General features: G+C 36.5%; 1 protein-coding gene across 1 annotated transcript in view; it reads right to left on the bottom strand.

Moving 5' to 3' along the window:
- Positions 1–9159: 9159 nt before the first annotated feature.
- The window catches only part of FAP (fibroblast activation protein alpha), an 89947-nt gene continuing 82488 nt past the window's right edge, over positions 9160–16618 (bottom strand). The window contains 5 exon segments of the mRNA XM_021004967.2: positions 9160–9580; positions 12013–12086; positions 12356–12428; positions 13760–13824; positions 14908–15007. Coding sequence (XP_020860626.1) covers positions 9479–9580; positions 12013–12086; positions 12356–12428; positions 13760–13824; positions 14908–15007 — 414 coding nt within the window. The 3' untranslated portion in view covers positions 9160–9478.

Below are 16618 nucleotides of genomic sequence, written 5' to 3'. Positions count from 1 at the left end.
CTCCAAGTTCCTTTTCCTGAGGGTTAGAGAGGACTGAATTTCCTGTTAAGCTCACGGCTGTTTATGTCCACTGGGTTACTCCGTGTGAACATTATTCATCATCTAGTCTATATATAGTTTGTAACCTGGGGACCACAGAATGATTAGAGGAGATCCATAAACTGGCATAGGAAAAAAATTCATCTTTATTTCAATATAGTTGGTTTTCTTTGAAATCCTACATATTTTATTTTATGAATTTCTAAAAAAAATTTTAGAAGTCCATAGGCTTCACCAGACTGTCTGTGATACAAAAGAAAATTAAGAATATCTGATCCAATATATCTTCTTAACTTCAGGATACTATCTGTAGGCATCCTGACCCATCTTTACAACACAAGATCTTTAAAATGCATTAAAACTAACATATGTGAATAATTAATACCAAGAAAAATAGGATGATTCCCTGGCATCCTTACAGGGCTGATATTTTGCTATTACTCCACCCCAGTATCTTCAGGGGATATATTGAAGGTATGGTATCAAATGAGGCAAGCCAATCAACACTACTCTCACAAACATGGCAAGAGATAGCTCTTGATATCTCAGGGATAGAACAAGAACCTAGTTCTATGATTCCTGGGAAGTTTTTTTCTTCCAGCTCCTGGAAGAGAGAACTTAGGGTTCAAGGTTCCAGCTAGGTTTTGATAGGCAAAGACCAAGCCAAGAGATATTAACAATACCATCATAGTAAGGCAACATTCTGAGCATCAGTAAGAGCTTCTATAAGAAAGTTGACTGGAATTTGGAATGCAAAATTTTAAAAATGTTAAAAATTGTTTTTATATTTAATTGGGGAAAAATAAAATAGTAAATAAAATTTAAAAAGAAAGTTGACTACATTGCTAGTACTATTGAAATTAAAATATGATCTAGACCACACAATTAAAAAAAACAGCAACTGGGTGCTTGTCAACATTCCTAAGTCAGTCTGTGTCCAGTGGCCAACAACAAAAAGCAAAAACAAACAATACTTTCAAGTTCTGGCTGTCTGAGTGAATAAAGACTGAAATATTGAAATAGCATCCAAACAGTGTTATTTTAAAATACCCATTTGTACAATTTTGAGACTTGTGCACTCTGATCAACACAGTGACCAACTACAATTCCAGAGGTTTCATGATGAAGCATGCTGCCCACCTCTTAACATAGAAGTGATGGACTCAGAGAGCAAATTGAGACAATTTTTTGAATGTGGGTAATGCAAGAATTTGTTTTGCTTGCATCTAAATGCTTGTAACGGATTTTGTTTTTCATGTTTTCTTAATGGCAGTGGAAAGTGGGAGAAAGAGAAAAGAGATTTTCATCTGAAAATAAAATAAAAATTTAATTTTTAAAAATACCAATTTGCATGATATTATGTATACCATTTGTGCTTTGAAAATGTTGAATCATGGTATCATATAATTTCACAGATAGAGGTGGCTATCTAATTCCATTCATGCTCCCCGATAATGTTCTCTATAGTAAGCCCCACAAGGGGTCATCCGGCTTCTCTTTGAAGACTGTCACTGAAGTGTATCTCTGAGGCAGCCCATTGAACTTTGGGATGGCTTAATTGTTAGAAAGTTTTTTCCTTATATCTAACCCAAATTCACCTGGAGAGAAGAGCTTCCTGAATTGATGAAATTATTGATCCTTGAGGCACTAGAATCTTTGTTACCATTGTATTACTGAGGCCCTACCATGAAAAGAACTTACTATTTATACATAAAAGTTAAAACACTCAGTTGAACTTTTCTGAACCCTCAAAATATTTTGCCAGCCAATTTGCATTTTGAAGTATCATAGCGATGGCTTATCTGAATATAGGGAACAGGATTACAGTGTTAGTTAAGTGCATTCAGTAAAGCGTATTTTTATCTATCTATCTATCTATCTATCTATCTATCTATCTATCTATCTATCTATATCTTGTAATTATGCTCATCATGTTTATTTCATTTGTCTATCTTCTTTGGTCAGTGCTTAGTTAAACTTCTGATCAGATCTTTGCCTTTTATCTGCTCCCTTACACTCAAGGCTATGGAAGAACTTTAAGTCTTTATGTCTCTACCTCACTTTTTTTTTTAAGGCAATTGGGGTTAGGTGACTTGCTCAGGGTCACACAGCTAGTAAGCGTCAAGTGTTTGGTCTGAGGCCGGATTTGAACTCAGGTCTTCCTGATTTCAGGGCCAGTGCTCTATCCATCTACCTCACTTCTTGACCAAGAGAAGAACACAGCAATGGCCACCATGACCCAAGATTATAGTTTTCAGAAGAGATGAGAAAGATTAGTAAGGTTGCTTCCATCTCTGACAATCTAAATTTTTGAGGGGAGTGGAAGGGAAATGGATGGGAGGTGAAATTTCATTGATATGGCCAATTCCCAGTACAGAAACTCCTCCATTTTAATGCAAATCAATTGCTTATTTGTAACCCATAGTCTTAAAAAGATTTCTTTGGTCATTGACAGGCTAAATGAATTGCTCATGGTCGCATGGCCAGGTATGTGTCTGAAGGAGATCTTGAATCCAGGTCTTCTAGGTTAGGCTTTATTCATTATACCATTCTGCTCTCCTCTAGTATTCTATATCTTAATATGATAAATCCTAATGTGAACAGAGACTTCTATTTTTAGCATTTGCTTGTTGAATTGTGATAAGTTGCATTTTCCTCAAGAATTATTTGCTATTCTTTTGACAGTCTGACAACCATGGTAATACACTTAAGGAAAGGAGACACTAAACTTGATACCTACAGGTCCTAAGCCAATAACTTCTCAATGGGAACAAATAGGAGCAGATCATCATTTATTTTAAGTGAGCAAGAATTTGGTCTCTTACAATAGAAATATTAATTGACATAAGAGACTTAAAATGGCCAATGAAGCAGACAGGGAAGTATTTGAGGAATGACATAAAGGATGCCTATTGCATTAGGTCTGTTGTGAGGTGCTGAGGGACTGGATCAGGGTGGTGTTGGTTTCAGGGGAGAGAAGGGGATTTAAACAAAGAGATGTGATGAAGGAAGAAATGACAAGATTTGACAACCAAACGAATATGGTGGTAAAAAGAGAGTGAGCAGTCAAGGATGACCACTAGGTTGCAAACCTAGGTATCTGGGAGGATGATGGCTCTCTACAGTGTAGAGGCAATATGGACTCTACATTATCTAAAGCCTAATAGTAAAGTTAGGAAGAAGGTAGAGTTTTGGGGAAAGATAATGATTCACTTTTAGACATAAGAACCCATGTCTAAGAGCACTAGATATTAAGTCAGAGGACCTGGACATAAATAACAAGTTGGCTACTTACTACCTCTGTGATGTGGGAAAAGTCACCTGCTGTTTTTGGGCTCCATTTTCTTCATTTTGCAAAACCAGAGGAGTTTGGTCTAGAGATAATATCTAGAATCCTTTACAGATCTAAATCCAGTGATTCTGTGGTCTACATTAGTTGGTGTCAAATTCACAGAAACGGAGACAACTAAGCCAAACATAAGAATCTCTATGGGTGTATGTTAGAAAACCACATATTACCATTATCTTCACTTTATTGTTTTTTTCTTAATTTATTTTGATAAATATTTTCCAATCACATTTTAATCTGGTTCAGGCTGTACTCAGGAGTGTTGTGGGCCACATAAGCCGCATGTTTGACATCTCTAATTTACATGAAGGCTAATAAAATTCTGGAATACGTAGATATTTTTTCTTATTCAATATTTGAACAAAACATTTGCTTCAAATAATTTTCTAATGTGTTAAGAAATGTCCAGCCCAGAATGTTTACTAATTACAAGGTAAGATGTGACTGACTTTGCCTGTTAATGGGCTATATAGGTATAAAAATGAGAAAAGGTAATAAACGGCCACTGTGGCTTTGGCGAAATGATTGTAGTTTCCAAGTTCTGTCAGGAAGTCTAGCTAAGTTTGAAAATCTTTTAAAGTGAGAGTAACTTATAAGATAGCTACAGGATGTAGAGATAATTGTTGTTCAGCTGTGTCTGATTCTCTACAACCCCATTTGGGGTTTTCTTGGCAAAGATACTAGAGTGGTTTGCCATTTCCTTCTCCAGCTCATTTTACAGATGAGGAAAATGAGGCAAACGGGATTAAATGACTTGCCCACGGTCACACAGCTATTAAGTGTCTGAGGCTGAATTTAGAACTCCTGAAGATGAGTCTTCCTGATTCCAAGCCCAGTGCTCTAACCACTGTACCACCTCGCTGCCCAGTGGAGAGAATGCTGGACTGAAAACCAAGAAGATGTAGGTCTGAGTCCCAAAGCACTAACCACACAGGTTGTTGTGAAGATCACATGAAGTAACATATAAAGATTTTCAAGGTTTAATGCCATGTAAATTTTAATTATTAATAAGGCAGAAGGTGTTATTAGCAACAGACTAAATACAGTATTATATTTAGTCCAACCACCTCATTATATGTGGAAAAGGAAACCAAAGGAGGAAAATAGCGTAAGGAAACAAGTATTAGATCTGGAGTCAGGGCTGTTGTTGTTTGGTAGTGTCTGACTCCCAGTTATTCTATCTGGGATTTTCTTGGCAAAGGTACTGGAGTGGTTAGCTATTTCCTTCTCCAGTTCAATTTACAAATAAGGAAATTGAGGCCAACAAGGTCAAGTGACTTGCCCAGGGTCACACACAGAGTAAGTCTCTGAGGCCAGATTTGAACTCAGGAAGTCTTCCTGACCCTAGGCCTAACACTCTACTATACTACCCAGATACCCCTGGAGTCAGGGTACCTGAATTAAAATCCTAACCTCTGTTATATACTGCCTCTGTAACTTTGGTCAAGTCTTCTAGAAAACCTTAATTTCTTCATCTGTAAAATAGATTAAGATGACTTCCAACTTTCCTGCTGAATCTAAATATATGATGTTATGAACCTATACGGAGATGCTCTAAATATATTTTTAAAACTGCTGACTTTTTTTCTGAAGACCAAATTCTTTTCTTTTAAACTAGGAATGCCCTGATAAATGCTACCGCTTTTATCCTCCTAAATTAGATGTTAGTCCATTCCTCCTTGTCCAGGAACATACTACCCATCATGCTCAAGGCTGTTTGGCAGCCTACCTCTCACAGCCCGTTGGAAAGTGACTCACTTGGCTGCACTTTTCCAGAGTTTTATTGGGCATACTCAAGATATCTGAGGACAGATTCTCTTCTTCTACTTGGTAAAATAAAGAGCCTCTCTTCGATGTGCAAAATTACAACCTAATTGAAAGTATTGTTCTTCGTTGAATCCTCTCAGAAGGCCACATAATCACCATTTTAATTAGCCCTAATTCATTTTACATTTGCTTATTTTACTGTTAACTTTCCCAGAACTGTAATTTTTTTTTTACAATTAGAACATCTGAATTTTAATTACATTACCATCAAGAAGCTCATTAAAGTCACTTAATTGGCAACATTTCCAAAAAAACCTTAGCTGAGTTTAATATATTTTAAAGAGTTCCTGTCAAAGTATAATTTAACCATTACAAACAGCTTGGCAACAACATTTGCATAAAGATCTGTCAGTCTCTGAAAAATGCTGAAATGTTGGGAAAATCAGATTCGTTACTCACACATTTCCTTTAATGAAACAGACTAGAAGAGTGGGAGGGGGAGGGAGAAATGTTACATATCATAGGGTTTACACTTTGCAATCCTTTTATAGCCATAATTAACCTGAGCTCTCATGTTTGAAAAGTTTCCTATTCAAAAAGCCCCAAGAGGGGCTTCCCTCCCTATGCTCCTGCCTATCTGTGCCAGTCTTTTCCTTCTCATTCAGTATTCTAAAATACTGGATCAAAGGCCCTGTGTAGATTCTGATTCTAGCAATGCTGACACCTGAAACCTTCCCCATAACTCAGAGATGCCACCACTGTGGGACTCAGGGTGGTAGGATATTTTTTTCCTTATCTCATTCAATATATTCATGTCTTTCATTGTACTGCCTTGTATTGCAGTTATCCGGCGACATGACTTACCTCTCTCTCTCTAGTTTGTAAGCTTCTCAAGGACAGATCTCCCTTTTTTTTTTTTTTGATGTATCTCTGTGTCCCAGTCTGTTTCCCATAGAAGAGGCTTAATACATGTTTATTCAATGAATGGATAAAATTTGTATATTTTACAAAGGATGATATTTCTGAAAGCACTAATTGGAGATTTGAACTCTTTCCCTTTCTTCCTCTCCGTCCTCTCAAAAAAAAAAAACCTGAAGGAAAATGTAATGTTGGAGAATTATTCTTATCACTTAGCTTGCATGATATCTATCTTTCCTGAAAATAGAAAATGTGTGATCCTTTTAACCCTCCCTTATTATCATTTGGCACATTTTTTCCTTTGATATTGTTCCAGTTTGTTTGCACTTTAGCTGTGGATTCCAACCCAGAAGGAGAATCCAATAAGGCTAATTACACCAAGGTCCCTTACAACACTAGTTGCCAATTTACTGAATCTTAGTTATGCATATTAGTGTAATACACAATCATTATTTTCTTGTACTGTATGTTTTTCTTACATCTGAAAACCCATTGTTAGTACATCTTGTGCCTTATTCTTTCACCATTAGGTATTCTGGAGCAGTTCTGAAAACAGAGTAATATATAACAAATGAAGATTTATTACATATTTGTAGCAATCAAAACATTATGGCTGCTATATATTTTACTAGGTACTAACTTGTAATTTTCTCATGGAGAGAAAATAAGTTGATTTTTCAGGGAGAGAAAATAAATAGATTCAATTCAATGGGTTGTTTGGCTGTTTTTCATTTTGAGTGTAGAGAATGCTGAACTGGCTTATCAGGGTCATCCCCAGGAATTTGTCATCTCTGATGCACCAAAACGTTTGCTTTGTCCCTAGAATTCTTGGAATTTTCCAGGGAAGCTCTGGTTCCATTCTGCCTGCATATGGCTGCATCAGAGGTGATGGTTTCTACAGGGCAATTTAACCTCAGCTATGAGAGGAAAATTACCACAACTTTTCTTGTAAGGCTCTATTTTAGATAATTCTTAGTTAATACCCCTAGAAAATCTGTTATTTAATCCTATTTCTGACCCCTACTCTAGCTCCTGTTCAAGGGAAGGATGGATTTGTGATAATGCTTTAAAGAAGAATTCCACATTGGCTAGTTCATAGAGAGGGAAACAGTATCTCCCCTGTCATTGTCCCTCATATGTGCTCTGCCTTTATAACATCCTTGTAAACCTTATAAGATAATCAGTCTAGAGTTGGAAGGGGCCTCAGAGACCATCTAGTCCAACACTATTCCTCCCTCATCCCCATTTTACAGATGAGCACTCTGAGGACCAACTAGTGACTTAGTCAAGCTTACACAGATAATGAGGATCAGGGGTGGGATTTCAATCTGGGTCCTCTGATTCCAGAGTCATTACACTTTCCATTCTGAACCTATCTAAATGTGGGCCATATTCAGGATTAAAAGGAAATTAAAATATTCATGTTTATCTCTTTGGAATGACCTACACAACTTCCTTAACTTCATTAGAACCTCTTATGTATAGGTAGAAGCTGCTCTATATATGTGAGTGTGGGTGGGGATTTGTGGAAGAGACTAAATTTCAGCCATTTGGTCTATTCTGGCTACAGCATTTCATGAGAAGACAAATAGATCTTTCCCTTGCATCTGGGAATGAGTATTGTCTCTGCCTTCTGAGCCTTAAAAGGAAAAAAAAAATTGGCTGATTACAGTAAAACCTCCAGGCCAAATCTGTGTCCAAGGCAACAGTGTAAATGATAAGTCCTCACAAGGGTGGCCTTGTGGTTTCTGGGAAATTACTTTACCTAGTCTTGAGTAAATCCTTTGGTTCCTTGAAAATCAGACAACCCATGTGTTTCCAATTGATAGTGTCAGCTATTGGCAATAGGGATCATGGTCATTAAATTCGCTTTTAAAATGTACTCCAGACGACAGAGCTTAAACTCTCAGCATAATCACAAAGTCCAATGAAATTTTTTCTACTCCTGGGTTTTGATCACTCTTTTCTTGGATATGGAGAACTAGATTGTCATAGCAGTAATGCTAAACACAGCTATTAACTGGAGGAGCTGCTCTTACAAGCCAGGAATTGTTTCTTAAACCAGCCCAAGTATAAAATTCAGATCTAATCCTTACCTAGCAATTTTGATAAAATGTGTATCATCAAATATATTATAAATATCTAATATTTGGGGGACATCCAGGTAGAGATATATGTATATCATAGATAAACAATATTGTAGAGGCAGCTTGGTCAGACACTAGCTATGTGACAGGGGAAAGTCACTTGACCTCTGCCTCAGTTTCCTCATCAGTGAAATGGACATTATGACAGAACTTATTTCCCATTGTTGTGGTGTGGATCAAATATCATATATATATATATATATATATATAAATATATAAAATGTATATATATGTATACACACACACACACACACATATATACACACACATATATATACACACATATGTATACACACACACACATAGACATTTAAAAAGCCTTTTGAAAACCTTAAAACACTATATAAATTCTGGCTATTATTGTTACTATTATTGTTGTGGTTGTTATTGTTACTATAGTGCTAAGAGAAATGCTTTTGTGGGAATTACATTCCCTGAACAGAAAATATCAGCTGCTTGAGATAATTCAAATTTCAGGATGCCTTGCTGAATTCATCCTTAAATTTGGCCCACTTCTTGATGACTAGAGGGGCTAGCCTAGGAGTCAGGAAGACAGGTTCAGCCTCTGACAAATAACTGTGGAATGATGTGGCAAGTTATTCTTAGTGCTCTAGTAACTCACCAAAGTTATAAATTACAGAAAACTGGCAATCTGCATCACTGGAAGGAGGTACCATACCACGGAATTCCCCACACCAAGAAACAAGGTCCAGACACAAACAACAACAAACTTTTCTTGAATAGCCCTTTCATGGCCATTGTGCTTTTCCTGATGTTTGGGACTTTAATGAGACACTCAGGTCAATTATTCCAGTCTTTCTATTTTCTCACAGGCAGCTTGATTTTATTTGTTCTCTCCAGCCAAGTACTTCTTTCTGACATAGAACCTGGAACTTAAATTTCATGAAAGTCGACACAGGAATAGCATTTTAACTTGAATTCAATTCAACAAACATTTATTTATTCTGCTAGAGAACATGTGAATGAAACAGGTTATCCAAATCCTGCATCAATCCAAAGCAAAACTTGGAACTTCATCCTCTCATAGTATCAAAAGATATATGTAAACACAATTCAATTTAAACATCTCAAGCCCCTAATTGGTAACCAGCCTTTAGAATATAATTTATTGAAGTGGCTACAAGAGCACACTCTTAACATTCTCACAGAAACAAGCAAAGGGGTTAAGAAGTTTACATTAAGATTTTGAAGAGACTGACATGGATTTTATTTTTCTCTCCCCTCTCCCTCCCCTGCATTAGTCTGACAAAGCAAAACATTGCTTTAGGAAGTGGGTCATATGAATATAAAGATGATTAGTTGACAGGCCTGACAAGCCATGGTTCTGGTCCGAATACCACTGAAATAGAAAGGAAAGAAACTCATTTATTCCAGAAAAAAAATGAGCTTTGAATTTTTTCCTTCTCTTGATAAAAAGAAGCATTTTGACTATTTTGGTAACATTTTGACTATGTCCTTTCAGAACAATAATAATACAAATAATATCTCATATTTATGTAGCTCTTTAGTTTTTCAAAGTGCTTTCCTAAAACAATAGAAACTATTAACACATCATTTATAAATAAGCCATTTAGGCTAGGAAATTTTTCAGTAGCCCTTTCAAACCTTAATAAATGACTTTCACATTCTTTCAAAAACTATTTTGCTACTTTGAATCTATAATATATTAGATTTTTCCTAGTTGGAGGAAATGTAAATGTAATATAAATGTCAATCACCCTAGAAATTCATGATACTTGAAGAAATTGCATCATGGGGGAACTTGATAATTTTAAACTTTAATGTGGATAAATTACATTATATCCATGTTTCCAGTGAATAAAGAGAACAAGTTTTTCATAAATCTGTGCTGTGCGTATGTTGCAAAGCCAAAACAAGGTTGAGGTCACTGGCTTTGTCCCACTATACCAAAACTTAAACGGTACAAAAATGTTATACACACACTCCTTCGGCACCTAAAAGCCGTTATGGTAACTAACATTCTGACAATCCCCCACCCCCAACTAAATTTGTCTTGATTATTTCTCCTATTCTTTTCACATCATGAATTACAAAGTTGATTTGAGGGCAGTGTTTTTGCTGCTTTCTGTGGAAACATTTTGTACTGTTTGCCTTGGGAACCAAAGTTGCTACTTAGGGCTTGGGTGACTGTAAGTTTTGGTGTCTTGTCTGCCAAATAAAGATTTCAGAAAGGACTGTCTTTATCATTGGTTAATAATAAATTGAGAGGATCTCCAAAATAGAGAATCCTTTTTTTGTGGGCACTTTTTTGCCACAGGGAAAATAGGGGCATTATTTATGCCTATGGAGAAAGTAAAGCAAAGGAAACTAAAAGAACTCCTCCCCCTCTATTTCCTGGCCATTTTCTTCATGCAGCCTAAAGTCAAAGTAATAATCAGCCCTCAGCAATGGTTAGGGTGACTAAGGCTTTGTATAGGATACTGAAATCTCTTGGGGAAGGGTTCCCAGGTGACGGAAGCTTCCTCCCCACAGTAGTTTGAAAACATGCTCCACATCTTGTACTTTATGATACTTTGTGGACCTCTGCCACATGGCACAACACCTTCTCTCACTTGGCCCCAGGCTACCAGTCTGAGGGTCCTAATACTCCTTTTTTGGTGTGGTTGTTTTTTCCAAACCAATCCCTTTGGGGATTTGAACTGGGCTGTCTGGAGGATGGCCCTTTCCCTTTCCCAGAATGGCTGCATCTGTATTGCAATGTCCCCCTGGGCAACAATTGTATTTTACCTCAGGTGAAAGAATTCTTACATAAGGCTCTGTAAGGCGATGCAAAGTGCCCAATCCTTGCTCTGATTTCTATTGTTATTCCATTTTTCCTTACATTGTATTTCTATCTTAAATTTACAACTAGAAAGAGCAGAGTCCAAAAAAAGGTGATTTGCTTGTGTCTATAGGTAAATTTAAATCATGGCTAGACAAGAAAGTAGGAGTCAGAAGACCACAGGATAGGTTGCTTAACCTATTTCAGCTTTAGTTTTCTCATATGTAAAATGGTGATAATAATCCCTGTCCTTCTTAACTGACATGGTCATCGTAAGGGTCAAATTATGTAACCAAGCTAATAGCACTATGAAAACTACGAAAAGACGTGATGACATGGATGATATACTGTGGTTCCAAGTGAACCAGGAGCTGATTAGTTCTCAAGGTGTGGAAACATTGGCCTGGTGTGCTCCATGAAGCCTTCTTCCTGAGTGTTCCTTGATCTCAGCTCAGACCACACTTCCTATCTGTACCACACTTTGTTAATAGGGTGTCTTGTATTCTCTAAACTTTTTGTAAGTATGGCATTTGGCTGTCCAGTAAGATTGTATGCTTACTGAGAGAAGGAATTAATAATGTTAGGTTAATGTTTAAATGGGTACAGTATTGGATGTTAGAAGAACTTGGAGTCTATTTCTAAACTAACTCGTTATAGGACCTTGTGTGAGTCATTGCCACTCTGAGATAGTAGCCAAACCTAAAAATACTATAAAAAAATAATAGAAGCTTAGCATGTTAGTGATGAAACAGGCTTTCAAAATAATATTATCTGGGCTCTTCTTTTTACAGATTAGGAAACTGAGGCCCAGACAGAAATGACTTGTTCAAGTCCTTCAAATCATTTGTTGAAAATCAAGTAACAAAGTAGAGACTAAAACCTGGTCTCCCAACCCCAAATCCTGTCCTTTTTCTATCAGATTTCACCACATGTTCTGATTTTTGCTTGGGGCCCACAGTCCTGAGAACAAATCATAAGAAATTATGTACCATTGCTTGGAAATCCACTTGTGCATTCACCAGAGCTTTAGCAATCTGTGCTGAGTTCTGAAAGTGTACATTATCTGCAAGAGAGAGATTTGAAGTGCTATTAAAACCTGGTAAATATCAGAAAGCACGGAGTGACAATACACTGACTGGAAATGAACACCAACAATTATCTAGTCATAGAGATGACACCGTCAGCAGTGAGTAAGTGAATTTCTATATGGAAATGTCCTTGACACCTCTGTACTGACCCTGAGCACAGGCATAGGAGGATGCTTAATGTTGCTCAAACAAAGTGCTGCTGGCTCAGTATTTTTATGTGTAAGAGCCTTTCTTAAAACCTCACCATCTGCTGTTCCATGGATGAGAAGATAGTCGACATTTTTGAAATATTCTGCCCTTGCCATCACTGTTGAATTCTGAAAAAGAAAGAATATTATCAGCTCAGTAGCTGCAAGTTCTAACATATTGTGCCCATAGAAAACCACCTAAATTAGCAGCCAGAGGACCAGGCACTACTATTGGCATTATTTATTACATTGGCTGAAAAATGTTTAGGAATTAAAGTATCACATTTTCATCACCTCTTAAATTACCTCAATTAAAATAATGTAAATCTAAAAGATTCTTAGCTTGTAAAACTACAAGAGTAGCAAGGTATAGAATAAGACATTCATTTTTAGACATAGGCGATTCAAGAACTTGCTGCTTGAGTATGCATATTTGTTATGAAGGTTTTATTTTTCCTTTTCATTGTTGTTCAGAGGAATGGGGAGAGGAGAGGGAGAAAAAAGTTAATGGTTGTCAAAAAAATACCATGAAAATGGAATCAGTAACTTCTATTGAAACCAAAGATCTGGCTAAATTGTACCTCTACTCAAAAATATTCAATGGCTTCTAATTGTTCAATAAGTAAATTCAAATTCTTTTGTTCCATATTCAAGGCCCTCCACAATCTGTCAGCTCCCCATTTTCTCAGTCTTATCTCATATCAGTCCCTTCTCTGTCCATGTGACCCAGACTAATTCTCATATGGTCTGTCCCCTGAAAATTCCCATATCTGTGCTTTTTCTCACACTCTAGTCACACTTCATTGACTAGAATGTCATTTCTTCCCCTTTGCCTGTTGAATTTCTGCTTATCATTTATAGTCAAACTCAAATGCCATAAAGGCTTCCTGGATCACCATTTTTTTTTTTTTGTTAATGATCTCTCTCCTTTCAAAAGGTCTTCCTCTTTGAGCCTTATATAATACTTTGTCTTATAATTATTGAATGCACTTTTTATGCAATATTCTCTGGTATAACTATCTGTTCTTGTCTTCTTCCCTTACTAGATTGTAAGTTCCATGAAGGTAGAGACTTTTCTATCTCTCTGTGTTTTTCCTTTTCTGTCCAGTGCTTACCCACTGGATTAATAGTAGTAGGTGATTAATAAATGTTTGTTGACTGAATGTTAATTGTAGATATAAACAATGCCTTGACAATTTACATCTGAAGTAGAGGTGGAGGGTACCACAAAAAAGGAACAATATGTAAATTCCATTTAATTCAACAAACAATTATATTAAGCATCCATTATGGTCAAGCAATATTGTCTCTGGCAATATTCTGCTTTATAAGTGACAAAGAGTCAGGCTCTTTGATTAATTGTCCTGAGTTTAAAGCATACAACCCTAAATGACTCCTTCAAAATTCTCTAATACAGTCAAAATACAAATCACAGAATGAAGGAAATATAAAATTCTTACTTTATAGTGTTCCAGGTTATCTGACTTTGTGGGAAGACCCATGAAGCGCTCAGTATAAATAGATGCTGAAATACATTTTGTAAGAGTTTATAAATCGATGTTACTTTATTTTCCAGTACACCCACACCAGTGCTTTCCCCATCCCATCATATTAGTTTGGTTGAAATTTGTGACTTTTTTAAACCATGCTCCAATCATCATATCATCATCAGAGCCTCTGTGAGGGGGCTTCCCCCGTTGGACCAAAGTAAGCTGTACTTTTTTGACTAAACTAGATCCACCAAAAGGAAGGGATGTGATTAAGGAAAGCAATGTAACCAACATTTTGGGAGCTTTTTGTTGCTGTAGGAAGGGGTGGAATTCAAGTTCCAACTTCTCTACTGTCACCTGCACCTTTATTAAAAATAAGTGCCATAAAGAAGAATGACATCTCCAAGACAGCATTCTCTAGAAATATATCCAAAGGGAGATCTTTGTTATTGTTGTTGAGAGAACTCCTTGAAACCATGGAACCTTCATCTTTTCCTTTCTTACTCTGCCTCTATTCAATACGTCAACTCCTCCCCTCCCTCATCCCACCGCTTCCCCAAGGGAGGATAAGACTGGCTGATGAAAACTCATTTGATCAATTATTAGAATTAATTCAAATCACCTAATCCATCCTACATGAATTTTGACATTTGTAAAAAGCTGCATGTGGAAGGTGCAACACTGAAGTAAAACCAGTATCTTTAATTCCTGGAGCTATTGAGTTGACACCTTCAAATTGTATAGGGTAGATTCAGTGACATCTCAGCCCCAGGGCTTCATTTACACCAGATGTGCTTGGAAGTTTATTATGATTGCAATGTGGTAGCATGCGGGCTTGATTCGGTTTTTAAAGATTAGGTTCAAAGGTAGCACAAGGCATTTCAGAGAAAATAAGAATTATTAATATATAAATGAGAATTCACTCTTAAGACAAAACATTTCCATTGATGTAATGTAGTTGTGATGATTTAGGTAAACATAAGCCATTTGTGGGTTCTTATTTTCTGCTCGTGATGGGGGTAAATTTTGTAATTTTGTGTTTTTTTTAGCAGCTTCATATACAGGGGGATCTTGTGCTAAATGATTTCCAACTTAACATTTATGAGATGCTTCCATACCATAATATTCCCAGCTAGAGACTGGAGCCACTGCTATTCCACATTTGAATAGTCCAGTTCCAGATCCAAGGGCCAGTGAAGATACATATCCACCATAGGACTGGAAAGAAATTGCTCCAAGTTAGCACCATATTCACTTGTCTTGACCTTTTCTGCAAACATTTTACTGTTAAAAAGGGGAGTAGAAGTTTGAAATTGTGTGTATAGAGCCTCTTAAAACATGATAGGAGTAGTTAAAGAGCTATAAACAATTGTAATGGGAAAAGTTTTGTTTTCTCTTCTGAATTGTTTCCTTTCCATCTCTATTCCTACAATGATCCCATTACTAGAAAAATTATTTTACTTGATGAAATTACAAAAAGTAATGAAACCATACTCCTAAGGGAAAATGCAAGTACAACTCCATTGTTTGCAAAAGCCATGAGGAGCACAGTTTAGCCCTTTCTTTGATCCTTTCCAGTTATCAAGCATGATCAAAAGAAAAGAAGGAAGGAGGAAAGAAAGTCTTTCTTGATTATGTCACCATCAAGTACATTTCTGAATGCAAAAGGACAAGTGTGTTCAAGAGTCTTACTAAATTCTGCAATTGACTGAGGCACTTTTTGGCCAGTTCATATTTTTAGCTCCTGAAAAATGATCTGGAAATTGGCCAGAGATTGAAGATGAATGAAATAATACTCATTATCATTAAGACTTTTACTTCATTTTTGGCTCCTGAAAAATGCCTTTAAAGGGTCATGGTTACAGAATATCCTCATTAGCAAAAACCCTCCTGAATAAAAAGAAGCCACCTAAATTATGGTATAACCAACCCCTGCCTAAGAAGGAAGAAACTCTTTAAAATAATAAGCTTTGCTAGAGAAAAATGTATTTTTTGTTGTGTGTATTTTTTAAGACAGAATGAACTAAATAGTTTAGAGATCATTTTGGTAAGTGACAATATTATACCTATTTCGAGCTTTCATTTGAAATGTAAAAATAATTTGTTCTGATTAGTAGACTAACAACAACTATTTTGGGAACTGAAGCTATTTCACTCTTAATTTTAGCTTCTAATGACTGTAGAATGAGCTTGGGTTCTTTGTATAAAGAGCCCTCTAGAAACCTCATTATTGTTCTTGATTTTATTGAAATGGTTCATACCTCCCATAGAGAAATAATGTACTACCTCTCCTCACTTCTCGATCTAGCAAAGTGACCAGAGATTGCAAAGTAATGGAATAGTACTCATAATGACATTTATTTCAGCCTTTCAGGTCAGAATCTTCTAGAATAATTTATCAACCCTCTCTCTATGTGAAATGATCACATTGATTCTAGATGAAATTTCCAGATTTGGCCTAAGGTGAATTAACTAACTTGAGTCAATAAAAGAAAAATCAAAACTCCCAGAGAGACAGAATGACCATGGATGCACATTTTGAATCTCACCCAGTTTGGAAAAGTAATTCTGCAAGTAGAGATGACTTTTTATGCTCTGACATGTGGGTGTGCCTCCCAGGCAGAGTGGGTACCAGAGGTGAGAAGAGCCCACTTAGCAGAGCTGAAATGAGAATTCTAGAATGCTGTCCTTTGCACTTGGAAGCATCTTGCCATTTTGTTTAAAGTATAATTTAAAACAGTTTCATTTACATAGGAAATCATGTTGAGATTTACAAAATACTTTATGTGAACATAGCTTGCACTGGAGCAAATCCAGTTGACTGGGGAG

The sequence above is a fragment of the Phascolarctos cinereus genome, unplaced genomic scaffold, assembly GCF_003287225.1.
Source record: "Phascolarctos cinereus isolate Bilbo 61053 unplaced genomic scaffold, phaCin_HiC Scaffold_726;HRSCAF=1367, whole genome shotgun sequence".
Taxonomy (NCBI): Eukaryota; Metazoa; Chordata; class Mammalia; order Diprotodontia; family Phascolarctidae; genus Phascolarctos; species Phascolarctos cinereus.
Note: the sequence above shows the minus strand (reverse complement) of the source record. Positions and strands in the feature narration are given on the sequence as shown.